At 37.2% G+C, this 24,421-nt stretch overlaps 1 protein-coding gene across 3 annotated transcripts; it reads left to right on the top strand.

Moving 5' to 3' along the window:
* The first annotated feature begins 758 nt into the window (after window positions 1-758).
* LOC132643641 (F-box protein At2g26850) lies at window positions 759-5,616 on the top strand. 3 transcript variants are annotated; one of them, XM_060360123.1, is made up of 7 exons: window positions 759-2,429; window positions 2,523-2,602; window positions 2,775-2,953; window positions 3,671-3,745; window positions 3,849-3,941; window positions 4,075-4,126; window positions 4,976-5,113. In XM_060360123.1, the coding sequence occupies exons 1-6, from the start codon at window positions 1,782-1,784 to the stop codon at window positions 4,119-4,121; spliced, it is 1,122 nt and encodes a 373-aa protein (XP_060216106.1). In that variant the 5' UTR covers window positions 759-1,781; the 3' UTR covers window positions 4,122-4,126; window positions 4,976-5,113. The 3 variants fall into 3 exon arrangements, with proteins under 3 accessions (XP_060216106.1, XP_060216103.1, XP_060216105.1); XM_060360120.1 differs by lacking the exon at window positions 4,075-4,126 and having other exon boundaries at window positions 762-2,429; window positions 4,976-5,616; XM_060360122.1 differs by lacking the exons at window positions 3,849-3,941; window positions 4,075-4,126 and having other exon boundaries at window positions 775-2,429; window positions 4,976-5,616.
* Window positions 5,617-24,421: the final 18,805 nt, after the last annotated feature.

Below are 24,421 nucleotides of genomic sequence, written 5' to 3'. Positions count from 1 at the left end.
GATTTGTACATTTGACTCGTCATCCGTGATTGCCCCTCACGCGTAAGGTATGCTAGATCTAGGTATCCGCGAGACACACCTATATAAAACAAAAATATCTATCTGAGCTTTGTGGATAACTTAAATGGATCATCTACGAGTTTAGCCTATATTATTTTACCCTTATGCTGGTAGTTCTCTCGCTGATGATCGTTAGATTTGTAGCATTCACATTTTATTGAGACTTGCTACAAGATAAAGATAAAGTCGAAAGTACATAGGGCGGATATAGTAGCTACTAGCTAAGCTGTTTTTTCTGTTTTTGAATCCAACTATATGATTGCTTGCATTGGCAAATAACCTAAAAAAGGAAACAAATTTCATGATTGGCTTTGATGGAATCAGGAAAATAAGACCAACTTGTTGTAGCTGTAGATGAGCTACAGCATTCAATTATTATTATTATTATTATTATTATTATTATTATTATGTTACAATATCCTAGCTAGAATAACACGTACTCTATCTGTTTCAATTTATGTGAACATATTTTCTTATTAATTCGTGAAAAAAAAAAATTTATTTCTATATTTCAAAACAATTTATGAATATATAACTCATTTAATATCATAAATTTAAAATCTTCTCTTTCTTCTTAAATTTGACGTCCATCAAATAGATTTACCATGAATAGCACATAATAGTCCCAAACAGTTGCATTTACTGGTGTAGCCGCTATTTGCTCCCACTTGTGCGTGGAAATCAGTGGCAAACAATAAGGGTGTGGGTTGTGGGCGGTGAGCCAAAAACTTTTGCATTAAAATCCACAAAAAGATCAAACAAAGCTAACCAATCCATGAACCACACATTTCATCTTTCTTTGTTTTTTCCCCTAACTTCTTGGCCCCAGCTGTTGCAAATTACCCATTTCTTGTCCCTAAGTGCCAAGAAAATATATAGAGAGGAAAAAAAAAGGGTAGAGGGTCATAACTTTTTTTTTTTTTTTTTTTTTTTGTGATGAACAAGAATCTAGGTGGGTGATTAAAAAAGAGACAACCCCACTTGTCTAATATTACTTCCTTTCTTTTCTTCTTCATCCATCTCCATTTTTTCTCTTTTTCTCTTGTTCTTTAATTAAATAAAAGCACCTAGTTTTGGTTTTCAAAATACCATCTTTGATTTTTTCAAGAAAGAGCTATTGGTGAACTTTGTTTGTTTGTTCCCCATAAATTTGTACACAAAAAAGTTGGTATATTTTGGATTAAAGGGGTCTTTGTATCTGGACTCATCTCCTCTTTTTTCATCATTAGAGGGGATTTTTTCAGGTGTCAGAGACCCATATCAGATCTGTTTTAATTCCATTTGTTTTGGCATTCAAAAAAGAAAGAAAAAAAAATCCATTCTTTACTTGATTCTTCATGTGGGAATTTGAGAACAACCTTATGTTTGTACATAAATAGAGGATTCTTGATGTGGGAATTTATGTGATCACACTTATAAGGGTAAAGGGTGTGTGTATATAGTAACAGAGTTTTAGTTTAAGTTTTATTTTTAGTCAAAAACAAAAACAAGGCCCACAGTTTGTTTTTGTGGGCTTTGTCAAACCAATAGAGGTATAAAACCTGTATTTTGTTAAGGGGATTGGTGGGGATCAACTTTATCTCCTTTTTAAGGAGGGTATTATTATATATAATAGTTACATGAGAAGAAATAGTAAAACAAGTCCATAATTGGTCACCTAACTTTTTGATCTTTCCCCCACATGATTTATCCTTAAGTTGAATCAAACCTTTTATTTTCAAATGCTTTTCTTATTGATAACTTGTTTTACCTTCATAACTTTCCTTTATAAGTCTCTTTCCTTAAAGCCACTTCCTCTATGGAGTTCTGAGGTTAGATTGTTATCATTCTGGTTTTGGAAAGATTTCTTGATTTTGAAGAAAGGATTTTTACAACCTTGTATTACCTCAAAAATGATGTCACTTAGGAGGAAAAGTTTTACCTCCAGAGTAGAAAATGTTGAGGCAAATTCAGAAATGTCTGTTTTAGATTTACCTGAATTGGCTTTAGAATGCATTCTTGAAAAACTACCACCTGAGGGACTTTGTAGTATGGCTAGTGTTTGTAATTCCTTAAGGGAGAAATGTACAAGTGATTATCTTTGGGAAAGGCATATGAAAGAAAAATGGGGTAGAGTTATTGGTCCTGCTGCTTATAGAGAGTGGCAGTGGCATATTGCATCAAGAAATGATTCAAGTTTCTTTAATCAGGCTAAACAAAGAGGTTTAATGACTTACCTCTCTCAGTTTTGGCCTATTTCATTAGTTAGATCCAATTCTAGCAATAGTTTCAAGAAAAAGCATTCAACACCTGTTGATTCAGTCATGTCTTGGTATCTTGCTCTTGAATCTGGCAAGTTTTGGTTCCCTGCTCAAGTCTATAATCGCGAGGTATCATCAAATTTCTTGATTTCAAATCTTCAGCTTGAATAACTTTTTGTGAAATGTGATCACTAAGATTAATTTCTCTGTTTCTAATTGCAGAATGGGCATGTTGGCTTTATGCTATCTTGCTATGATGCTGAGCTTAGCTATGATCCAAGAACTGACACTTTTCAGGCCAGGTAATTGGAAATATGTAATCATAAACCTTGATTCTTAATGTTTCTTCAGTGTAAGTTAGGAGGCGTGAAATCCTTCTACATATGAAATTAAAAGGGTCAAGAAATATTTTCTTCTTGTATTATATATCGATGAATTCTGTGAAGTTAGTTTGTATCTGTAATTTATTTGCAGATATCCTCCACATGGAAGGAGGGCAATTGCAATAGAGACAGGTGTTACATGGGATAGATTAAGAGCTCCCCCTCTTGATACTTCTCCACATGATCTTTGTATCTCTGATTGCTTGACTGAATTATTCCCTGGTGATCACATTGAGATTCAATGGAGAAGAAACAAAGAATTTCCTTATGGTTTGTTCCTTCAACATTTTTCCATGTTCATTAGTTCTAAAGTGTATTCAGTCAAATCACTCTATAACAACATCGTTTGTTCCAATACTTTTTGGTTGTTATAGAGAACATATAATATAATATAACATGAAACATCGGTTCCATGAAAAAACATGGTCGTTATAATGAAATGTTGTTATAGAGAGGTCTGAGTTCTGACTGTATATTTATCAAACTATCGTCTTTTCCGCCTTTCTCTTTGCCACCTATCCTCTTCCTTCCTATGCTACTTGGTGAAGTTAGGTAATACTCTAAGATTCTTTAGTTGTGGATGATGTGTTACAAACAGGAAAGAGGACTACTCCAACTTGTTGGAATCTTCTTTGTTTCTTCAAAAGGTCCTTATTTTTCTTGATCTCCCAAAATGTGTTCAACTGTTAGCCTGCCTTGATTGACCACAACTTTTTGATGGACCTAGTGGAACATTTTCACTATTGATGAACTTTGGAATATATTTTCAACCTTACATGTTGGGTGTGCTATGAACAGTTAAATATATGGAAGGTGGGCAGTCTTTCTTGTTTGATAGAAACTTGGCTTGCTATTATTTGATTTGAGTCCACTGTCAATTTCCTTCTAGGAAACGTAACGAACTTCGATTGAGTTTGGGTAGTTGAGGATATGAACAAATCTATCTTTGGTTTTGCACTCTTTGAATTTTTGTGGCATACTTTGCAGGCTGGTGGTATGGTGTTGTCGGCCACTCGGAAACATGTGATGGAAATAAATATTACTGCCGTTGTCATGATAGTGGTGAGTTATTTCCCCTCTCACATCTATAGCTAGCATGTTTTTTAGCCATATACTTTTACACTAAGTCAAAATTGGAGAATCTAACCATAGCTTTACTTACCAGTTATCTATCTGTTGATTGCCGCTTTAAACGGACCAAAATCCAAGAAACATAAACATCACTTCCGTTGCGTGCACATCAGAATCAAGATCACAGGTCTCATATGTGGTCCGGATTAATGAATACAACAACTACAATACACATATTCTTCTTAGATTGCTATTATTGTTATTAACCATCTAAAGAAAGGGTGGACCTGCAAAAAGCTTGAACTTGTCTAGTTGTGCAGAGTTACCTCGTACCTGTTTATGGATAGCAGGTATCCCGTGGAATTAGTCGAGGTGCGCACAAGCTGACCTGAACTCCACAGTCATTAAAAAAAAATCCTTGTCTATATGTGCATTCAAGATTTTCACACACACGTGTGTTGGAGGAGAAGACATCTTAGCTGTGAATTTTAACTCTAGTATGACCTATTACTTATGTGTAGTTTAAGTGCTTAGAACTTTAAAATCTTTTTGACAAAATTGTCAATTTATCATTATCACAAAGTAGACCTTTTCTCGAGTAAAGGTCCCTTTTGGACTCCCATCACTATGCATTGTGGGCTCATCTTTTATGCCACACAATCAGTCCTCAAGACAAGTCCTAGTCATTTTGTCATCTTTTCTTCCAACATGGTCATAAGTGCTGTTTCAATGGAGCATATTTAATGATAAAGCAAGCTGAAAGAGACTTGTAAATTTCTCAGCCTATAATCCTTGCTTGTGGAGCTGCAATAGTTATACTGAGATTGTTGAAATGATCTCCCTAAAAATGGTTAAGCCCTCAAGCCTTCATCTAATCAATCACAATCAATAAACTATTCTTCATTTTTAATTCGTCTATATGAATCATCTATATCCATTTCAATCTAATCATGATGTAAGGTTTCAAATGTCTAAATCTTCCTAAAATTGTAAAGGAAGAAGTGGTCAGGGGAATGGAGTACCAAGAAGCAATAACACATACTCTAGCCGATATAGAACTGTTCAAAGGAAAAATCAACTGACTACTTGAAATCTAATGCTATATGTCTTTTGATATTATGAAACAATACATAGGCAATGTAATTCTTTTCACTTCGCAACTCCAAAGCTGTTTCATTGTAGTGTTATCACGGTTTCTAAACCTCAACGTGGTGCCTGTAGATATCGTAGTGCTAGAGTTCAATCAGTATACTACTGGATCACGGTGGAGGACAACAAACATTGATAGGAAAGATCATCGCGAGGAAGGAAATGAGGCTGATGGATTTTATGGAGGAATCCGAAAACTTCAGAGAATTGAAGAGATTTCTATGTGGGGACGCCTGTGGCCATCCGATGTCTTGGAGTGAGTCGCAAGCACAGTGCTCCACCATTGTTGGCAAAATGATCACCATTACAAAAGCTCATTTATTCCTTCATGATGTGAGGAAGTTAAATAGAACTTGGAAGTTTAGTTTCACTAGTATTTTCAGTGTACCACTTCTATTGTTTTGTGATCAGTGGGGGAGTTAAAAGGAGTTATTTTGACAATGCAAAGATTGTTTATTTGCTTCCCCACAGGTCCCAATTGTTTGTAAAATAATTACCACGTTTACAGATTGATTTGTTTAGTGAATCTATTAAAGCTCTAGTTTAGCTACTTGTACTAAGGAATTAGATTGTTGATTTGTCTCTAAAGGTTCTGTTGATCAATGAAAGCACAGAAGCTTAGTTATTGGAGTACTTAAGTATAACTGCAAAAACTTAACCTCATGCTATTTACTTTTCTTTTGATCAATGAAAGGATAAAAAATTATTTTCTATTTGGAGTTTGCAGGCTTTACTCTTCAGCAAGTTTTTGGGTCTAAAATTTTGTTGTTCCTTTTTGTGCCATTTTATAAATGGCAAGTATGTTTTATTTGTTGTAAGGTATATATGATATTTTTGATGATACAAAAAAGCTTTTCAGTGAAGAGAAAACGGAAAAGGGCCAAAATTACCCTGAACTTTGGGAAATAGTTCATCCATACCCTTCGTTATACTTTAGGGTCAATTATACCCTTACCGTTATACTATGGGGTCAATTATACTCTTATGTCTAACAGCTGCCACGTGGCATCATCCTAGCCCTTTAAAATTATTTTCGCCTCAAATAACTTTTTACCCACTAAAATAACTTAATCTGACCAGAATTTTTTTTTTCAGCTAAGGGGTAATGGGTTGGGTCTGTATCACTTTGGCTGGAAAAAAAAAATCCGGTCGGGTTGGGTTATTTTAGTGGGTAAAAAATTATTTGAGGGAAAAATAATTTTTAAGGGCTGGGATGGTGCCACGTGGCAGCTATTAGACATAAGGGTATAATTGACCCCATAGTATAACGGTAAGGGTATAATTGACCCTAAAGTATAACGAAGGGTATAGATGAATTATTTCCCAAAGTTCAAGGGTAATTTTGGCCCTTTTCCGAAGAGAAAATGCCACAAATATGTCCAACTCTATATGGAACATCAATCACTTATCATTTCAAATGGAAATCCTATGTTTTTTTTCCTTACACTATTAAAGGAAGTTTCAAGTTTACATTTCAGACAAAATAAAGAACCACAAACACTTTGATAGATTATCTCTTTCTTTAAGCTTACTTCAATTTCCTAGGACTTTCAAGTCCATAACCCAAACAAAGTGCTGGTTTGTACTTAACAATCACCAACTTTGACTCCCCTCCATTTACCTTTTTATTCCCATTGCCATGACCATTTCCCTTGAACTTGAAACTCAACTTCTTGAAGTAACTTGGCTTCCATAGTGCTGAAATTGGATTTATCATCTTTCCTTCACTGTTCTCCTTTCTAAACGATGCATATTTCACTAGCATTCCTTTGAATTTTTGCATTTTGGTTTCCACAAAAACATCCCCTTCAGTAGAATTTTGACCAACACCATTTGAAGTGGGCTTGAGCTTGGGCTCTTTTGTTCCAAAAAGCAAGTTCTTGGGCTTCTTGGATCCTTTTGCATTTGGCCCAATAGTCATAGAATGGTCTAGAATCCATCTTCCATATGATGCTCCCTTGGCCTTAGACTCAATGGGCTTTCTTGTATTTGGGCTTGAAAGTTGATTTGGTGTCATAGAAACAATTTCTTTTCTCATTTCCTCAATGGTCCATTCCAAATTTGTTGCTCTAAATGGTGATTGTGACCTTGTGCGCCTATGGTGATGACTTGAAGTGCTGTTCCTCCCCCTATTTTCCTCCTTCATCACCTTTTGCATGGCAACAACAAAAGGATCAACGTCCCGGCGAGCAAATGGAGACTTAACCATAGCACTTGGAGAGATAGTTGAGCATGTAATCGACCGTTTACTGCTATACAGCTTCATGTCACGTTCACATTGGAGCCTTGGTGGTAGTTTAAGGGGCGCCATGACATGGCCGTTAGAGAAAAGTTCATCAGCAAATGCCATCTCAGGGAGTGAGCCACTCCTCTCTCTTTGTTTCTCGTGCCACGATTGATCATCCTCTGATTGCTCAAAGTTCTCATGACATGTCTCAAACTTTGGGCAATCAGAATCAAACTTTTTACTCGTTTCAAATTCAAAATCATCCAAGGTCAACCCACAGTCGTCACCGTCAGTTATAACGCTACCAATCCTTTTACCTGGACTAGCCGGGGCGCTATAGTAACATTGCACCATGTAAGAAGTTGGGCTTGTTGGTGCTGTCACATAGGGAGAAGTTGTAGGTGGAGATGCAAACTCCATAGGGTTGAGAACTGAGGTTTAGACAAAGGCAAATGAGAAGGTTTTGAATTTGTTCTTAAGAACTAGGAGTGGCTTGAAAAGGAGTTTGAGTGCGGAATATTTTGCTCCTGAATTTAAGGATTGCCTTAAGTCACAAGCACTACCATTTGGTTCTAAAATAATCTTCAAGGCTAAATAACATAGAAAATATACTCATTCTTGTCCCTAACTATAGACTAGCTTTTAAGAGCATTCAAAATATTGGTGTATAGTTGTTTGATTACAAAATGGTCATATGTGGACCAACCCCAAGAATATTAGGTGCGTATTTGGATATTTTGCTGCTTCTTTCTTGGAGTACTATTCAGACAAAAAGTTTGGTTTTTGAACTTTCAAACAAATCATTTTCTCTTTTATATTTATTAGAGTTAGTGAAAGATGACTTTTTTTTTTGGAACCCCAGGATAATCCGCAACCGCTACAATCTCTGTCCTTCGGGTGAGCACTCTGTGGTGAGCACTTTGTGCGCACTGGGTAAACTCCCCACTGTGTAATAGCCTGCAAACCACTACAACCTCTGCCACAACCTCTACTCTTCGGGTGAGCACTCTGTGCGCACTGGGTAAACCCCCCACTGTGTAATAGCCTGCAAATCACACAGAGGATGTAAACTGCACTAGGCAAGCCCTATGCGACATGCTCGACTCAGAAGGCATTGAGAGGGGATCGATCCTGGGTCATTCGTGTGGATAACCATCCTCCAAACCAATTGAGCCATCCCGAGAGATGATGTTTTGGTCTTGTATTGTCTATCACAATCCTCAACACTAATGCTCGTGTTTGGGATATTATAATTTGTGGGACCAGACAAGAATAATAAAGGAATAACAAACACGTACAAGTGCTAACCATAAGATAATTGTATTCTTATCCATATAATTTTCACTTACTATTGTGTCATGCCCGTGTAGTGATACCCTTTTATGATTTTGTTTCAATAAAGAAAGAAGGGATTAAGGGTTGTTTGGTTGGAAGGATTAAGTGGGCTATTTTGGTATATGTACATTTGAAGTTAAATCTTTTTTTATGTTTGGTTGAGGTTATTAATTATTTAAAATAAGATGAATTTTATATCAAAATTATGGAATTATCTATCTCGTATAAAAATTCGGACAAATAATCCTGGTTATAATCCCAAGATAACCAGCTTTTGAACTAAAAGACATACTATAATTTTACTTTATCCTTCTTTCTGTGTCCTTATTTCCTTTCTTTTTCCTTCTATTATCTCTGTTCCAAACAAAGAATTAAATGATAGAACAAAGTACAAGAAGACACAAACAAAAGCGTGAATAGGTTCTCCACAAAGCTAGCCAAGATATGATTCAACACCTATATATTAATTTCTTCACTAATTGGAACCTTTGGCTCAATCAATCAAGGGATGGTCTATTTGAATAGTCTCATTTCAAAAGACTAAATCCGAACGACTCCACGATGAAGCCACCCGTGAATTGATGTTTGTTTGCATAAGAGGGAAGGGAAAGTCGTAGTGACGGAGACACCCTTTAATTTATAAAAGGAATTGTTCGACACCATTTCATTAAAAAAAAAGTTCAGACACACATATATATACATTTTCTTGGTGTTGCACGTGTCTTTCAAATTATTAATATCTTATTTTGCTCAACATAAATAAATTAATAAAAGATGAACTTATTTTAGTGACTTAGTGTTGAACTCAAATCGATTGATATCTTCTGAACCAATGGGATTTTCAAGCATCATGTAACAAATAAGTCCTATTATTTTTCGAATAATGAATATCAAGAATTATGTTTTAGCGATATAAGATATAAAATAGATATTCCAATGGACTTTTTCGAATAATGATTATCTTGAGAGTTTCAATTTTCTTAGGCTCCAGTTTGAAGATGGGTGATGAATATAAATTATTCATGTATTTACATATATAAATATGAAACTTTTAAATAAAAATATGAATAAATATTCATCTCCCATATTTCCTAACAAGTTTTGCAGGGGAAAGATTAATTGAGGAATAAAAGACAGCAAGCAAAACAAGACGAAAAAGAAACAAAAACTAGCAATACACGTTGGAAGCAAGAACAAGTGCTATAAAGTTATGACTTCAAACTTCTAAATTCATGACTTCAATTCTTAAACTTAAAGTCACAACTTCAACTCCTAAAGTCATGACTTCAACTCAATTTGCCTGCAATATTCTCTATAAGTAGCAATGAATGTTGCATGGAAAAGGAGAACCATTGGCAAGACATAAGAATTAATCTTGGTTTCTTTCGTTCTTTTCTTTTCTTTTCCTTTTGTCTTTCTAGGAATAATATTTTCCTTTTTAAATTTCTTTATCAGTTTTTATCTTTTATCCATAATGGAGTAATTTCTTTTTGTTGGGATAGCTGATGAAGCTTAATATATTTATAGTATTATCTAAGTTGTAATGCATGCTTCGCCTGAGACTTTTTTTTACATCTCCATATTATGCTGGAATAATAGCTTTTATTTAATTATTCTAGTCACACCTATCTATTTAATCTCTACATTATTCTTATATTAATTTTGTAATTCTCGCAGAGCTAAATTAATATATAATAACTAATGAATAAAATAGTAGAGTGAGAGCAGTTTTTAGTAAACTATTACTCCAAATCTGTAATCTTACTTGCTTCTGTTTTAATTTTCACCGAGGAATTGTTGTAGGCTAGATTATTGGTTTAATTTTAGTCCTAATTCTCAGGGAGGGGTTGACTCAAATAAGTTTAAGCTTTGAGGAATGTTTATCTTATTTTTTTCAATTCTAATTCTCACGGATGGATTGACTCAAATATGTTTATTAATTTAAAGACTAATCGCAAGAGGTTTTTATACCTTTTAGCACAATTCAGGCAAGAAAAATAGTTTGGTTTAATCATCACTAGTAACAAACCAATTAATTTACATAACCTCATAGAGTGTTATTAATTGATTATTTCTTTGTCACGACCCAAACCGATGAGTCGTGACGAGTGTCTGACCTCTAGTGACCAAACACCCCTAAACACGTATCTGAAGCATACTGAACATCAAAGGCCCATAATGGCATAAACTGATCTCATAAGAGAGAAACATCAGAACTCTGTACAATTTGCATATATATGTACAACATGCGGAAGAACAGTGTAAGCCAGCTAGGTTGCTACATATACTGTACGCAAAAGAATAGAAGCCGACAAGGCTACATCGTCTGACTACTATATACAACTGTCTACAGACCTCTACTAGAATGAAAGCTGTAGAAAGGACGGGACAGGGCCCCGTCATACCCATATGCATACACATCTCAAAAGGGTGGCATACCAAAACTGACTGTAGCTCCAGATCAAATGGAGAGTACTGACCACTGCTCGATCTAGAGATCCTACTGAGCTGGACCAACTGTCTGTCTCCCTATACCTGCGGGCATGAACGCAGCCCCCCGAGCAACGGGGAGTCAATACGGATAATGTACCGAGTATGTTAGGCATAAGAACAACATATATACATAAGAATCAGGGATAAGATCTGAACTCATAAACTGAAATGACTGACTGCATGTACTTGTATGAATTAGTATCTGCCTAAATCTGCATAAATCTGTATAACTGACAATGCCTCTATGGGCACATAATATGCATGCTCATGTCTATCAGTGATGGTCATGCACCTATATGTGTGTGCGTATATAACGCCTGATGTATGTGCGTATATAACGCCTGTAAAGCCTCGATGGCATCTCATAATATCATATCAGCTCCTCTGCGGCCATAATCAATATCATTATCATAGTGGTAATGCGTGTATAACGCCTATATCTCTTCTCATACTTTACATATATCTAATATTCGCATATATAATGCCTTCTGGTCACGGGTCAATGTACCTAAATATATAATGAATGTAATGCATGAATAAACTGTATGCACAGAGCTGGCTACATAAGACTGGACCCATGAACAGAAGGATCACTCATAAATGGGGTACACGAACATCAAAGACTGAAGTACTTCTAATGCTTCTAAGAGTAGAGTAATATGGAAGCTCGCTTACTCGCTTGTTGGATCATATCGTAGGATCATGCCAAAAGAAGGAAGGAATGGCCTTAACATACCTTGAAGTATTCTCAATCGTCCAACTTTTACCTCTCGAACTTACAAGTCTACAATTAAGATAACATAGGGCTTAATTAGGCTATTTACCTCGCTTACTAATCATTTTAAACGCGAATAGAGCTTGACAATTTATGGGCAACATTTTCCTTATAAGTTTAACTACTCTTCAACTTCTCATTCGATCCAACATCAACCGCAATACCCACAACATGATGACAACACACACACACACACACATATATATATATATATATATCAAAAATATACTTAAATTCATTCCCAATCATCTCTTAAAATAACCTCAAGTCACCATCTTGTCCTTCATCAACTTACCACTCCCACAAATACTTTCTCTTTACTTAGTTCAGTAAAACTCTTGATAATAGACTCAAATATAAGGGTAGAAATCATTACATACCTTGAGGGGTCAAAAATCCCAAGAATCACTTCAACTTCACTCCCTAAGCTTCACAACCTTGAAGAAACCTAGAAGCAACCTTCTCCTTCACAAGCTCGGGTTTACGGGGTCCGGGTCTTGTCAAATCTTCACTAATATGACGGAAAATATTGCGAGAGAATATATTAGGGTTTTTCTGATTTGGAATGGAGGAAAATATGAAATCAGGTCGTGAATCACCTATTTATACTTGGAAGCCAAAAAGGCTACAGTGGTCCGGTTCGACGAGTGGGTCGATGGACCGTTACGGCCCGTTGACGTGTCGACGGTCCGTCGACTTGCTCTGTCGACCTGCGCCTGCAGATGCAAGGTTGCGGGACCCTGTCGACGCCGCACATCGACGGTCCGTCGACGACCCGTCGACGATGGCTGGTGTTCTGCAGATCTTCCTGTTTCAGTTCAGATCGCGTCGATTCGATTCGTTCAACTTCTAAGTGCCAGGAATATCTGTTGGTACCCTCGTACACAGGGTATGGCACTTTCTACCTCTAAACTCGGGCTCGGGTCTCTATTCCAAGGGCATACCTAACTAGGAAACCATAGGTTTGACTACTACGAAAGCGAGGGGTGTAACATTCTTAGTGAATAAAATATAATTGTATTAGCAATAAACAATTTTTCTTTAGAGAAATATATATAGAAATTGAGATTTTATTATAATGATATTATCAAGTGAATTCAATGATTCCCAACTATTTTTAAAATAGAAATCATCTAATATTTCTTTGTTGTTTAAGTACTTTATTATTTCAAAAACCTCTTTTCATCAATTTGATTCTCTCAAATAGTAACCAAGACGTACAAATCTGTTGTCACGGCCCAAATCATGGATCGTGCGGGCACCTCCCAAATCCCACCTAGGAGGCAAACCCTTTTTCCCAAAATACTTACATTATATAAAGAACGAATAACACAACATTAAACAATTCCCATTATCCATTAAAATCAGAATTTATACAAGAAATGCTTTTACAAATATCAATTCCCAAAACCGGCTCTAGACTAGTACAAGAGCTTCTAAGATTTACAACTGAATAATGTTAACACAGTAAAGCACAACCTCTATTTTGGAATAGAATTAATAGAAGTCTTCAGGATATACGTCGGAGAATCCTCGGAAGCTACTAATCCACGAACTCAACCTGTAACAACTCTACACCCCGAATAGGGTGTAGCAAGAGTAGTATTAGTACAATACTCGTACTGGTAAGTATCATAGGTCGATAACAATTAGAAGATCATATTAACAATAGCAAACAACAGATAAATATAGTAGGCAAATACTCATTCAATCCACAGAATCAATACGGGGAAGGGGTTCTACCACAATATAAAGTACAACACTCCATCCTAGATACGAACTTCTACTCCACAATCCACTAACCACCTGATACGAGTCAAGATTCACACAAGTAATGCTAAGGCCAATTGTAAAAAAAGTTCACACCTACTACTCAAGATATGACTACCTTCAACAATATTCTCTTCCACCTCACTTAACAAGATAGACAGGCCAATTCGCACATCAAGGATATACAACATTCTACTCGGGTTTGATTTCTAAGTGCAGGGTCAAACAATACCACCAAACACAGTCCAAGAATAGCCTATGGTGAAGCACCTAAACACAAGTCTGCCAAGTTTACCATAATTCCTCAGGATGATTACAACGGCATGTACAATCCAAGAATCTGATCAACAAATGCAAAATGAGATGATAATGATGGATGCATATGGAATGCAATGATACACACACGCTCCGGGAAGAATACCTCCACTCCTCGATAGTCATGACCCACGGGGGACTCGCGAAGTCCATGTATCTGCTGTAGAATATATATATATATATATATATATATATATATATATATATGCAACCCAGTGCAAAATATGTATAAAATATGTTGCGAAGCACAACCCGATCCAATATAAGTATAATATATATGTTGAGGCGCGCAACCAGATCCAAATGTATGAGTATGAATGCATGAGTGATATCAGTGCCAATGAGAATCGATCAATATCAAATATGCCACACATGGACATATATCACGAGAATATATCAATATTCACTGCGCCACACATGGAAACCTATCACAAATGTCACGAATAAACCACATCCTTCCTCTTTACAAGACAATACTTAATAAATGAGAGATACGGGTTCACAACATGATAAGGCAACTCACAGCATGTCTAGAATCATGCACATGGCAACAAGCCAATAGATCACAACAAGGAAACGAGCCACAATCAAACAACAATACCAATCTAAGTAATCCATCCCAACTTCTTACCCGAAGGTGTACATGCTTTCTCCAACAGTCACTAACTCTACAAATGTTTCGCTAACCAAATCTAACCATAAGGTAAACTAGAATCATCAGTAGGACTCAATAATACGATACAGACTCATTCATGTTATACCGATGCTAACACTCACAACAAATGAGACATCCAAACACGAACAATGAGGCAACAACCACATATAACAGTACCAACCTAGGACTATCCAACCCAACTTCATGTCTGGAGACGTAGGAATGATTTCTCCGTTAATCTCTACTGTACGTATATGAAATCCTAATCGGAGTCCAACTCAAGTAAGCCTTAACCTACCTTGAGGCCGAGAAGGTGCCACGAACATCCATTTAATCTTCATCTTCCTTTCCCGAATCGGAAACTGAGACGAAAGGGTCTAGGAATAGCAAGGCATCCGAGTGAGAAAGTGTCAAGGATTAAGTTATTCATACCCATTAGGACTCTAGAGAATCTAAATATACTCCAGGTCCACAAGGGTAAAATCAGAACTTTTTCTCAACTTAGGCTTTCTAGGTTCCCATTGACTAATATTCTAGATTTCATGGTTATCTATATCAATACAAGTAATAAAAAGCATTATTCCTTTTTAAATCCCTAAATTCAAGAAAACCAAGTCTTAACCCATTTACAAAATAGTGGAAGAATTAGGATTTGGGCTTGGTTAACTAGCATAGAGTATGAATCTAAGGGTTCCTTCGAAAATGCCATGTTTTTAAGTAACGAAAACCCATTTTACCTTCCTAGGGTTTTTGCAAGTTAGGAAATCACCATTTTTATTGAACCATATAATCAAACTTAATAAATGGAGGAAGAGATTCAAGGGAAAAGAAATAAATGAGGTCTAGATGTTATCTTTCCCAAGCACCCACGAGATTAGCTCTGAAAATGCCCCAATCGCGGCTTAGATTGAGAGTTAGGGGGAAAATGAGGTCAAATCCCGAAATGAACTTTAAATTCTAGGTCTGGCTAGCATCGTCTACTGTGGCTGATGCGGGGCTGCTGTGGCGAGACATCGCTATGGCGGAAAGACTATCACGGGGTCGGGCTCAAAGGAATCGACTCTTCCGTTGCGGCAAAAATGGGATCTGTTGTAGCGGAAACCTTAAATTTCAACCAGATCGTTGTGGCGGATCCGTTGCAGCAGTCGACCCCTTGCTACGGCGAAGTATTGGGTCCAATGGCCCTACTCAATTACTAATTTTCTTCTAACTCGACTACGGGTCAACTTAAACAGAAAAATCGTCCGCTTAAAACTAACGGTGCAACTGATCAAGGAGGTTTTAGGAGACGAATTAAGGAAAGTTCGGTAATGGCCAAACGGGTTGTTACATCTATAGCTTAGGTGGTTCCAATCTCTGTGGAACGATATCTTAAACTATACTAGGTGAAACTACCTATGCACTTTGGCCTCGTCAATGGGAGAAATATTTACTCTATGTCTTTGTGTCTCTGGTCTTCATACCTTCATGAGGATCACCAATAATAAACTTCTAAGGATATCCAGGTTCGCTTCCCCATTCATTTGGAGTCGAGTCTGATTTTTCGATAAACAAATTGTTCTGAATGTCTATGTCCAAATTAATTTGTTGCATATTGAACTGTAGGTGCTCAGTCAACTGAGTTTGAGATTCTAAATTTCTGGCATAATTCAGTTCGTATGAGTGATTTTCCTCATTAGGTTTTTCTGATTCCTGCTTATTTTCCTCATTATCTACGATAACATATTTATTGGCCACAGAGTTAGTATCTACGAAAAAACATGCACAAGTAAAACGTTAGTAGTCATCAACAATAATAAATGTATATCTTTTACTGTCGATGATTGCAGTTCTAGTGAGACCGAAAAGGTCCATATGCAGAAGTTGTAACGATTTAAAAATGGATATAATATCTTTATCTTTGAAGAATGAAATTTGCTCACCAAATCGGCATGCATCACAAATGTGGTCTTTGGAATAATTAAGCTTAGGAAGGCTAAAAACTAAATCATGCTTCAACAATTTCTCAATAATATGCATGCTAGCATGTCCTATTTCTTATGCCATAACCATGGATCATCAGAAATGGATACTAAACATATATCTTTTGCTAGCTAATGCATTAATGCTAGTAAACATATAAATATTATGATCTCTAATTTCACATAAGATGGTTGTACCTATGATGTCCTCAATGATGCATTCAACTGACTCAATACGTACCTCATATCCATTGTCACATGACTGATACTTAATAGTGTTGACACCTAAGTTTTGACCTTTCATAATTTATTTTAATTACTCAGAGTTCTTGAATATTAAGCGGAGTAAAATGTATAATTTTACAAGTCAAAATGATTTTATAAAATTATTTAGATAATATTTTGCCATTTCATTTGGAAAAATAACTTCAATAATATTATAAATCATTTAGAAATTAATTGACACATTTTTTATAATTAATATGGAACATTTGCTAAATTCAATCAAGAAGATAATTTAAAACAATTATTTATTTAATTGATGAAATTATCAAAAAATCAAATTAGCAAGCATCTTACTCCGTTTAATTCAAGAAATCTGAGTAATTAAATGAACTAATCATTTTTTACCCCTCGGATATTAATTTTGCATATTCAATTTGCATTGGTGCAAATTCTTGAGTTAATCATAATTAATCAAGTACTTAATTATGGTTAATTTCATAAACTGCTCACTAAATAGTTAATTAGGGCCACAATTGAAATAATCAATTGTTGGCTAATTCCGGCCTTAGTTGAAATGAGTTAATTTCCATGGCTTAAGTCAATTGAGGTCATTATCGCAAAATTAGCCTTTAATTGTTTGGTTAATTTTAAATCTGGCCTTAATTGAAATTGCCAAATTCATGGCTTAAGTTAATTGAGGTCATTATTACAAAGATAGTCTTTAATTTTTTAATTAGCCTAATTATGGCCATAATTAAAATAACCAATTTCATGGTTTAGCTCAACTAAGGCTATAATTGCAATGTAGGTCATCTTATTAACCGTGTCACTGAAAATGATCAATTAAATTAATTGGTCTAATTTGGCCATAATTGGAATGTCTAATTAATGGACACTTCCAATTTTTTTTATTTGCTAAAAGTGGTATTTTTTACCCATCCGTATATACAAACGTGTACACAGATATGCGTATAGCACCCCTCCTCTTTATTTTAAATTGAGCCAGGCCCGATCTGCCAAGGACCAGACTCGGCCCAGTTTTGGTTTAAAGGGTTAACACCTCTTTTCCTTTTCCATTTCAACCCAAACAACCCCTAAACAAAACAAAGGGTTTCTCCAATGAGAAAACCCTAGCCACACTGCCACCCCAATCTCTCCACTAACGTCACCTACGCCGGAAATAGTAAAGATAAGGGCCTGCATGGCTTTGCTAGTTGTGGTATGGCCGAGAATGGCAAGAGCATTAATTTCTCTGCCATTTCTCAATCATTTCCACCCAATACTGTAACAACCCAGCGGGTCGTTATAGTCTTTTCAGCACTTTTGATCCGAGGGGACCGTTGACACGCTTCCCGAGGTGTTTAGATTTGATTTGGGCGACTTTTTGTGAAATTTGGGCTTAAAGTGAAAAAGAGTTGACTCAAAGTTAACTTTTGTATAAACAGATCTTTTTCGAAAATCCGTCGATTTCGAGAGGTCCGGATGGTCATTTAGAACTTGTGCGCATATTTGGTTCGGTTCCCAATGCACTCGGCTGCATTTTGGGACTTGGGCTGGGAAGTTGGAATTGAAGTATCGGAGTTTGACTCGGTCAATGACACATCCGTTGGGAATTTTAAGGCCACGAGTGGGTACGTAGCGTATTTTTATGTATGTCTGTGTATGTGGTTTGTGAGCTGAAGGCAACTCTGCTGGGAATTTTCTAGGTTCTAACCATAAGAGTTTCAATATATTATGATTTAATTGTGATTAGTTGCTTATTTGCTTATTTTCTTGCAAATATAAATTGTCATGCATTGATATCATAAATTTTGCCTCTTCTGGCAAAAAGTATGGTTTCAAAAGGGACACGCAGACTCGCGATCTAGACTTCACTAAAAAATTCGAAACACCCCTTCTTTGTAACACGTTGAACACAGAGTTGGTGTGCGGCTACCCAACAGCCGACGACGGTTCACCCCGAGTAGTCCGCTCGGGTCTAAGGTCATTTCGAAAGACCTACTCTTGCATATGCCTAGGTTAGAGCTAAGCCAAATCCAAAGATGAACTAGATGGTTTTGGATATTTGAGACGTATCTAAGCCTGCTAGGAAGACTGCCTTATGTCAAGTACGGTCTATGACCCGAAAGACACCGCATCTCATTTATGTGCTATGTGGAAACCATATAATATGCCTATGTGCTAAACCGTTGCCTATTGGTGTGGGGGGTCGAGGGGGGGGGGGGGGGGGGAATTGACCTTGTCTTTATTTTTGTTAATGTCGATCAAATTATAGTTCGATATGGTTATTGATATGCCGGACTTGCTTCATATGTGGTGGGGTAGAATGAGTCAAGAAGAAAGAAAGGGATTTTTTTGTCATTTAAGGAACCTAACCTCGATAATGACAATGAAGGGTTATAGGGAGTTGATAGAGGTAATCACCGGATTTTGGGATCGAGATAGGATGATTTTTTGCTTTAGGGACAGTATAGAAATGACCCCGACTTTGGAGGAATTGAGGGATGTCTTAACCAGTATAGGGTTGGGTTTGACAAGAAAAAAGAAACTCGACAACCACGTCCTAATCTCTGAAAAGACCACCTACCACCAAATACTCAAAATTCTTTCCTTATCCTACGTCAATTAGGCATATAGCCCAACCGTGCCCTTTAGACAGTTGTACGAACGATTCGGTAACCCAAGTGGATTTATGGAACACCCAGCCGATTTGAAACCTATGTCAAATGGGAAGCCACTTGACCCTTAGCTTTTGTCATTTGCTTTTTGGGACTCATGGTCTTTCCCAAAGATGGAGCCTTAGCCATAGATACTTGGGTCATCTCAGTCACTCATGCCATCGTTTACGACATAACCGGACAAGAAGACACCAAATACTTTGACTTAACCCCTATCATCCTTGTCGATATGTACCGAGACCTAAGCCTCAGCAGAAAGCACTATAAATACTTCCAAGGATGTAACCTACTCCTATAATGGTGAATGCTCAAACACATGGTCAAAGTCGTGGGTACCCAATACTTAAGCAAGCTGGCAGAAAAGGATGGGTTGTTTAACATCTGTCCAAACTTTGGGGATTAGACCAAACGGAGTTAAAGCTTCACCTTTTCTAGACTTAGGGAGGATGTCGTACAGTGGATGTTTGACGACTTCATATCTGACACGGTTGTGGTCTAGGGAAGGAAGTGTTCATTCTTATCACTTATGGGAGTTCGAGGGATTCACCCTTATGCACCGTTTAGAGTCCTGAGACAGTTTGTGTCACAACCCAAACTGGAGGGCCATAACGGGCACCTGGCCTTACTTGCCAAGTAACACTAGATATACATCTATAACATAATCATAAGCATAGATGGGCCATTAGAGCCGCCTTAAGATAGCTTGCTGACTTGCAAAAGTAATAGACTGATATGAGACAAATCTGAAAGGATATAACTACATCAATAAGCTGGACATACTGTACGAGCCGATAGGGCCGTACAACATCTGATCGTGCATAATTGTCTACAAGTCTTTACTGGAGTACATGGCATAATGTGGTTGGGACAGGGCCCCGCCATACCCATGCAAAAGCATACGTAACCATGCTGACTCACAGAGCAACTCCGGAACAAGTAGAGTGCAACAACACTGTCTGCTGAGCTAGTATCCTACTGGGTGAGCCGTCAACCTGTCTATCAAGACCTGTGGGCACGAAGCGCAGCGTCCACAAATAAAAGGACATCAGTACGGACAAAGTACTGAGTATGTAAGGCATAAGAGTAGCATAAGAGAGAGAGAGAGAGAGAGAGAGAGAGAGGGAGAGAGAGAGAGAGAGAGAGAGAAAGAGAGATAAGAAAACATAGAGTAAACGAATGTAACCTGTACATCTGAACTGCTTTTGAGAGTCAATGATATGCATAGATACTGTGCATGCATGCATGAGGTCTATATATATATATATATATATATATAGTAAATAACTCCTGTCAAACCTCTATGGGCATCCCATCATATCGTATCGACCTCTGTGGGCATCATCATCATCATTATCATAATCATCATATAACTAGTTGATCAGGTGGTAGTGCGTATATAACGCTATCACCTTCCTCATATATATATAAGCCCTCATGGATACAATATGATATACAAAATATACACCGATATGTCCATAAGACATCAGTTACCCACGTATCCGTATCTACGACCCTCTACTAGAATATTGTGTCATAAGGACGAGACAGGATCCCGTCATACCCAAATATATACACAAAATAATATGACCATAAGTAGCACCTTCGGGGTAGTGGAGTGCTCCTGTAAGCCTGCTGATAAGATAAGCTCCTACGGGTCTACACCATCTCCCTGTCTACCTGTGGGCATGAACACAACGTCCAAAAGAAAAGGGCATCAGTTCGAAAAGTGTACTGAGTATGTAAGGCAGGAATAATACCAACATAATAAAGAGATGATGAAACATAAGGCAAAGATATAATCTGCTTAGCTTTTAATGGAAAATACATGTTATGCATATCAAATATACCATCATCGTTAACCCACATCCGGGTAACTATCACACGCCGCCCACTAGTGGTGTCATGTCCGGCCCTTTAGGCACGGTGTAATCATAAGCAGACCGCCTTAGCGGTGTCCTGTCCGGCCACCTAGGCACGGTGTAATCATAAGCAGCCCGCCTTAGCGGTGTCATGTCCGGCCATCTAGGCACGGTGTAATCATAAGCAGCCCGCCTTAACGGTGTCATGTCCGGCACATCTAGACACGGTGTAATCTTATTATCATATACTCATCGTAAAACATGCATTAGAACTCAAGTACAAATTATAACGCTATCGGGGTGACGTAAGGCCGAGAACCCCCGATCCCATTATGGAGTAGACACGATCATCATGTCCCACCTTGAAGGAACTAGCATTATAAGGTGAGTCTAGTAACAATGAATAACATCAGGGAATCATTAGCTTTTTAGGAATATCATATCATAAACTTTGGAATCTCTAGACTTAAACTCATCATCATCATTATCATTTTCATAACATAGCTCTTATCTTTATCTCATGAATAGTTCTTAATAGTCATAGACTCATAGTTTCCGAAATATGAGAACATCATGGAAAGCTAAAGGAAATCATATTATAGGAGTCATGCCTTATAAAAAGAAGGGACTAGCCTCACATACCTTTATATCTTTTTAACTCTATCGCCTACTTGCTTGCCTTTCGAGCTCACGATGCTACCTTCACGAGAATTTGTACTAAATTAGACAATCGGAAACATACTTGAGCTTAAGCTAAAACAACTAAGACTAATGAAGATTTGGTGACATTTTCTTTGTTTCAACAACTTCTTCCATATAATGAACAACTCCCAAACATCAACAATAACACCCATAATATCCTAATCAATAACCTCTTTAAGCTAAGCATTATTCCATTCTCACAATTCCCCTTCAAGGATATCCATAACCATAATTATAATACAACATCATAGTTATTCCTCACATTACATTACGTCATTAGCATCATCTATTACGAGATTATATTCATCTCATTCTAAGAATCATAATTCACATTAACTTACTACCCAACATACCATTATTTCCATATTTAAACTCATATTCCACTTTCTTCTATAATCCAAGTCTTTTAACCCCTTAATATTCTCAATAACATGAAATAAACATAAAACTCACCTTGATCACTTAGGAACAAGCCTTGAGTGAATCTAATCCATTAGAATGAAATCCCCCACTTGAATACAAAAGAAATTCTTACTCTTCACAAACCTTAATAGGCTCCCTAGTACATGAATCTCTTAATCTTTGCTTTTGATCTTGGTTTCTTGGTATAGATTTGTTGTAGAAATAGAGGGAGGGTTTTGGAGAGTTCTAGAGAGATGTAGGATATGTTTTTGGGAGAATAATGGAATAAAAACGTGGATTTTATATTTATAATCAGGGCTAGAAAATTCCAGATCCGCGAGTCGACGAGCACGGTCAACGGTCGTCGTCGTGTCGACGATCCGTCGACATGCCCCGTCGAACTGCCGCCTGAGATGCCTGATTGTAGAACCCTATCGGCGGTGCTAGACGACGGCTTGTCGACATATCAACGGTTGTCCTTTGGGTCGTCGACGCTGACTGGTTTCAGCAGATTTTCTGAACTGCTCCATTTTGCTCCGATTCGATTCGTTTCACTATAATTCCCTCGTAATGTCAAGAATGCATACTTATATTCCTGCACACATACAAGGTAAAATATCTCATGTCCAAAAATCTGGTGCGGATTATCGAACTGAAGGTACACACCGCCAATAAGCCAAAATCTCCTTGCAACAAAACGAAAGGTGTAACAAAAAACATCGCAATGCTCACCATACAAATAATGACGCCAAATTTTCAAGGCAAATACCACGGCAACCAACTCCAAGTCGTGAGTCGGATAATTCTTTTAATGCTTTTTCAACTGTTGCGAAGCATCACCTTACCATTCTGCATCAATACACAACCCAAACCAGGTTTGGAAGCATCACAATACACCACATATCCACCAGACCCAGAAGGTAAAGTCAAAATAGGAGCCGAAGTCAACCTTGTCTTGAGCTCTTGGAAACTCTTTTCACAAGCTTTGGACCATTGAAACTTAGCAGTCTTCTGTGTCACTTAAGTCAATGGAGAGGCTATAGATGAAAAACCTTCCACAAACTTTCTGTAATAATTTGCCAACCCCAAGAAACTACGAATATCCATCACACTAGTTGATCTAGCCAATCCTTGACTGCTGAAATTTTCTGAGGATCTACTTTAATACCGTCACCAGTCACCACATGACCCAAGAAAGCCACAGACTCAAGCCAGAATTCACACTTTGAGAATTTCGCATAAAGCTTGTTCTCCTCAAGTGTTGTCAAAGTTATTCTCAAATGATTAGCATAATCCTCACGACTTTTAGAATACACCAAAATATCATCAATAAACATAATAATGAAGCGGTCTAGATAAGGCTTAAACACATGATTCATCAAATCCCTGAATGCAGCAGGCGCATTAGTCAACCCAAAGGACATCACTAGAAACTCAAAATGCCCATAAAGAATACGGAAAGCAGTTTTCGGGATATCCTTCTCCTTTATCTTCAATTGGTGATACCCAGACCTTAGGTCAATCTTTGAAAAGAACTTAGCACGCTGAAGTTGGTTAAACAAATCATCTATCCTAGGCAAAGCATACTTATTTTTAATGGTCACTTTATTAAGCTGACGATAATCAACATACATTCTAAGGGAACCATCTTTCTTTCTAACAAACAATACTGGAGCACCCCAAGGTGAGGAACTTGGTCAGATGAAACCCTTATCTAACAAGTCCTTTAACTGATCCTTTAATTCCCTTAGCTTCGCTGGAGCCATACGATAAGGTGGAATAAAAATAGGTTGGGTGTCAAGAATAACATTAATCCCAAAATCAATAACTCTATCAAGAGGAATACCAGGAAGATCGTCAGGAAACACTTCCGGATAATCACTAACTATGGGAACAGAAGCAAATTCGGGTACTACAACTTTTGTATCATTAATAACAACCAAATGGTAAATACCCCCCTTAGTAATCATCTTATCAGCCTTAATATAGGAAATGAATCTACCCCTTGGCTTAGAAATTTCACCCTCCCACACAATAACAGACTCTTCGGGAAAGGCGAAACGAACTAACTTATGGCGACAATCCACATTAGCATACCATGCGGATAACCAGTCCATCCCC

The sequence above is a fragment of the Lycium barbarum genome, chromosome 6 (genome assembly GCF_019175385.1).
Source record: "Lycium barbarum isolate Lr01 chromosome 6, ASM1917538v2, whole genome shotgun sequence".
NCBI lineage: Eukaryota > Viridiplantae > Streptophyta > Magnoliopsida > Solanales > Solanaceae > Lycium > Lycium barbarum.
Note: the sequence above shows the minus strand (reverse complement) of the source record. Positions and strands in the feature narration are given on the sequence as shown.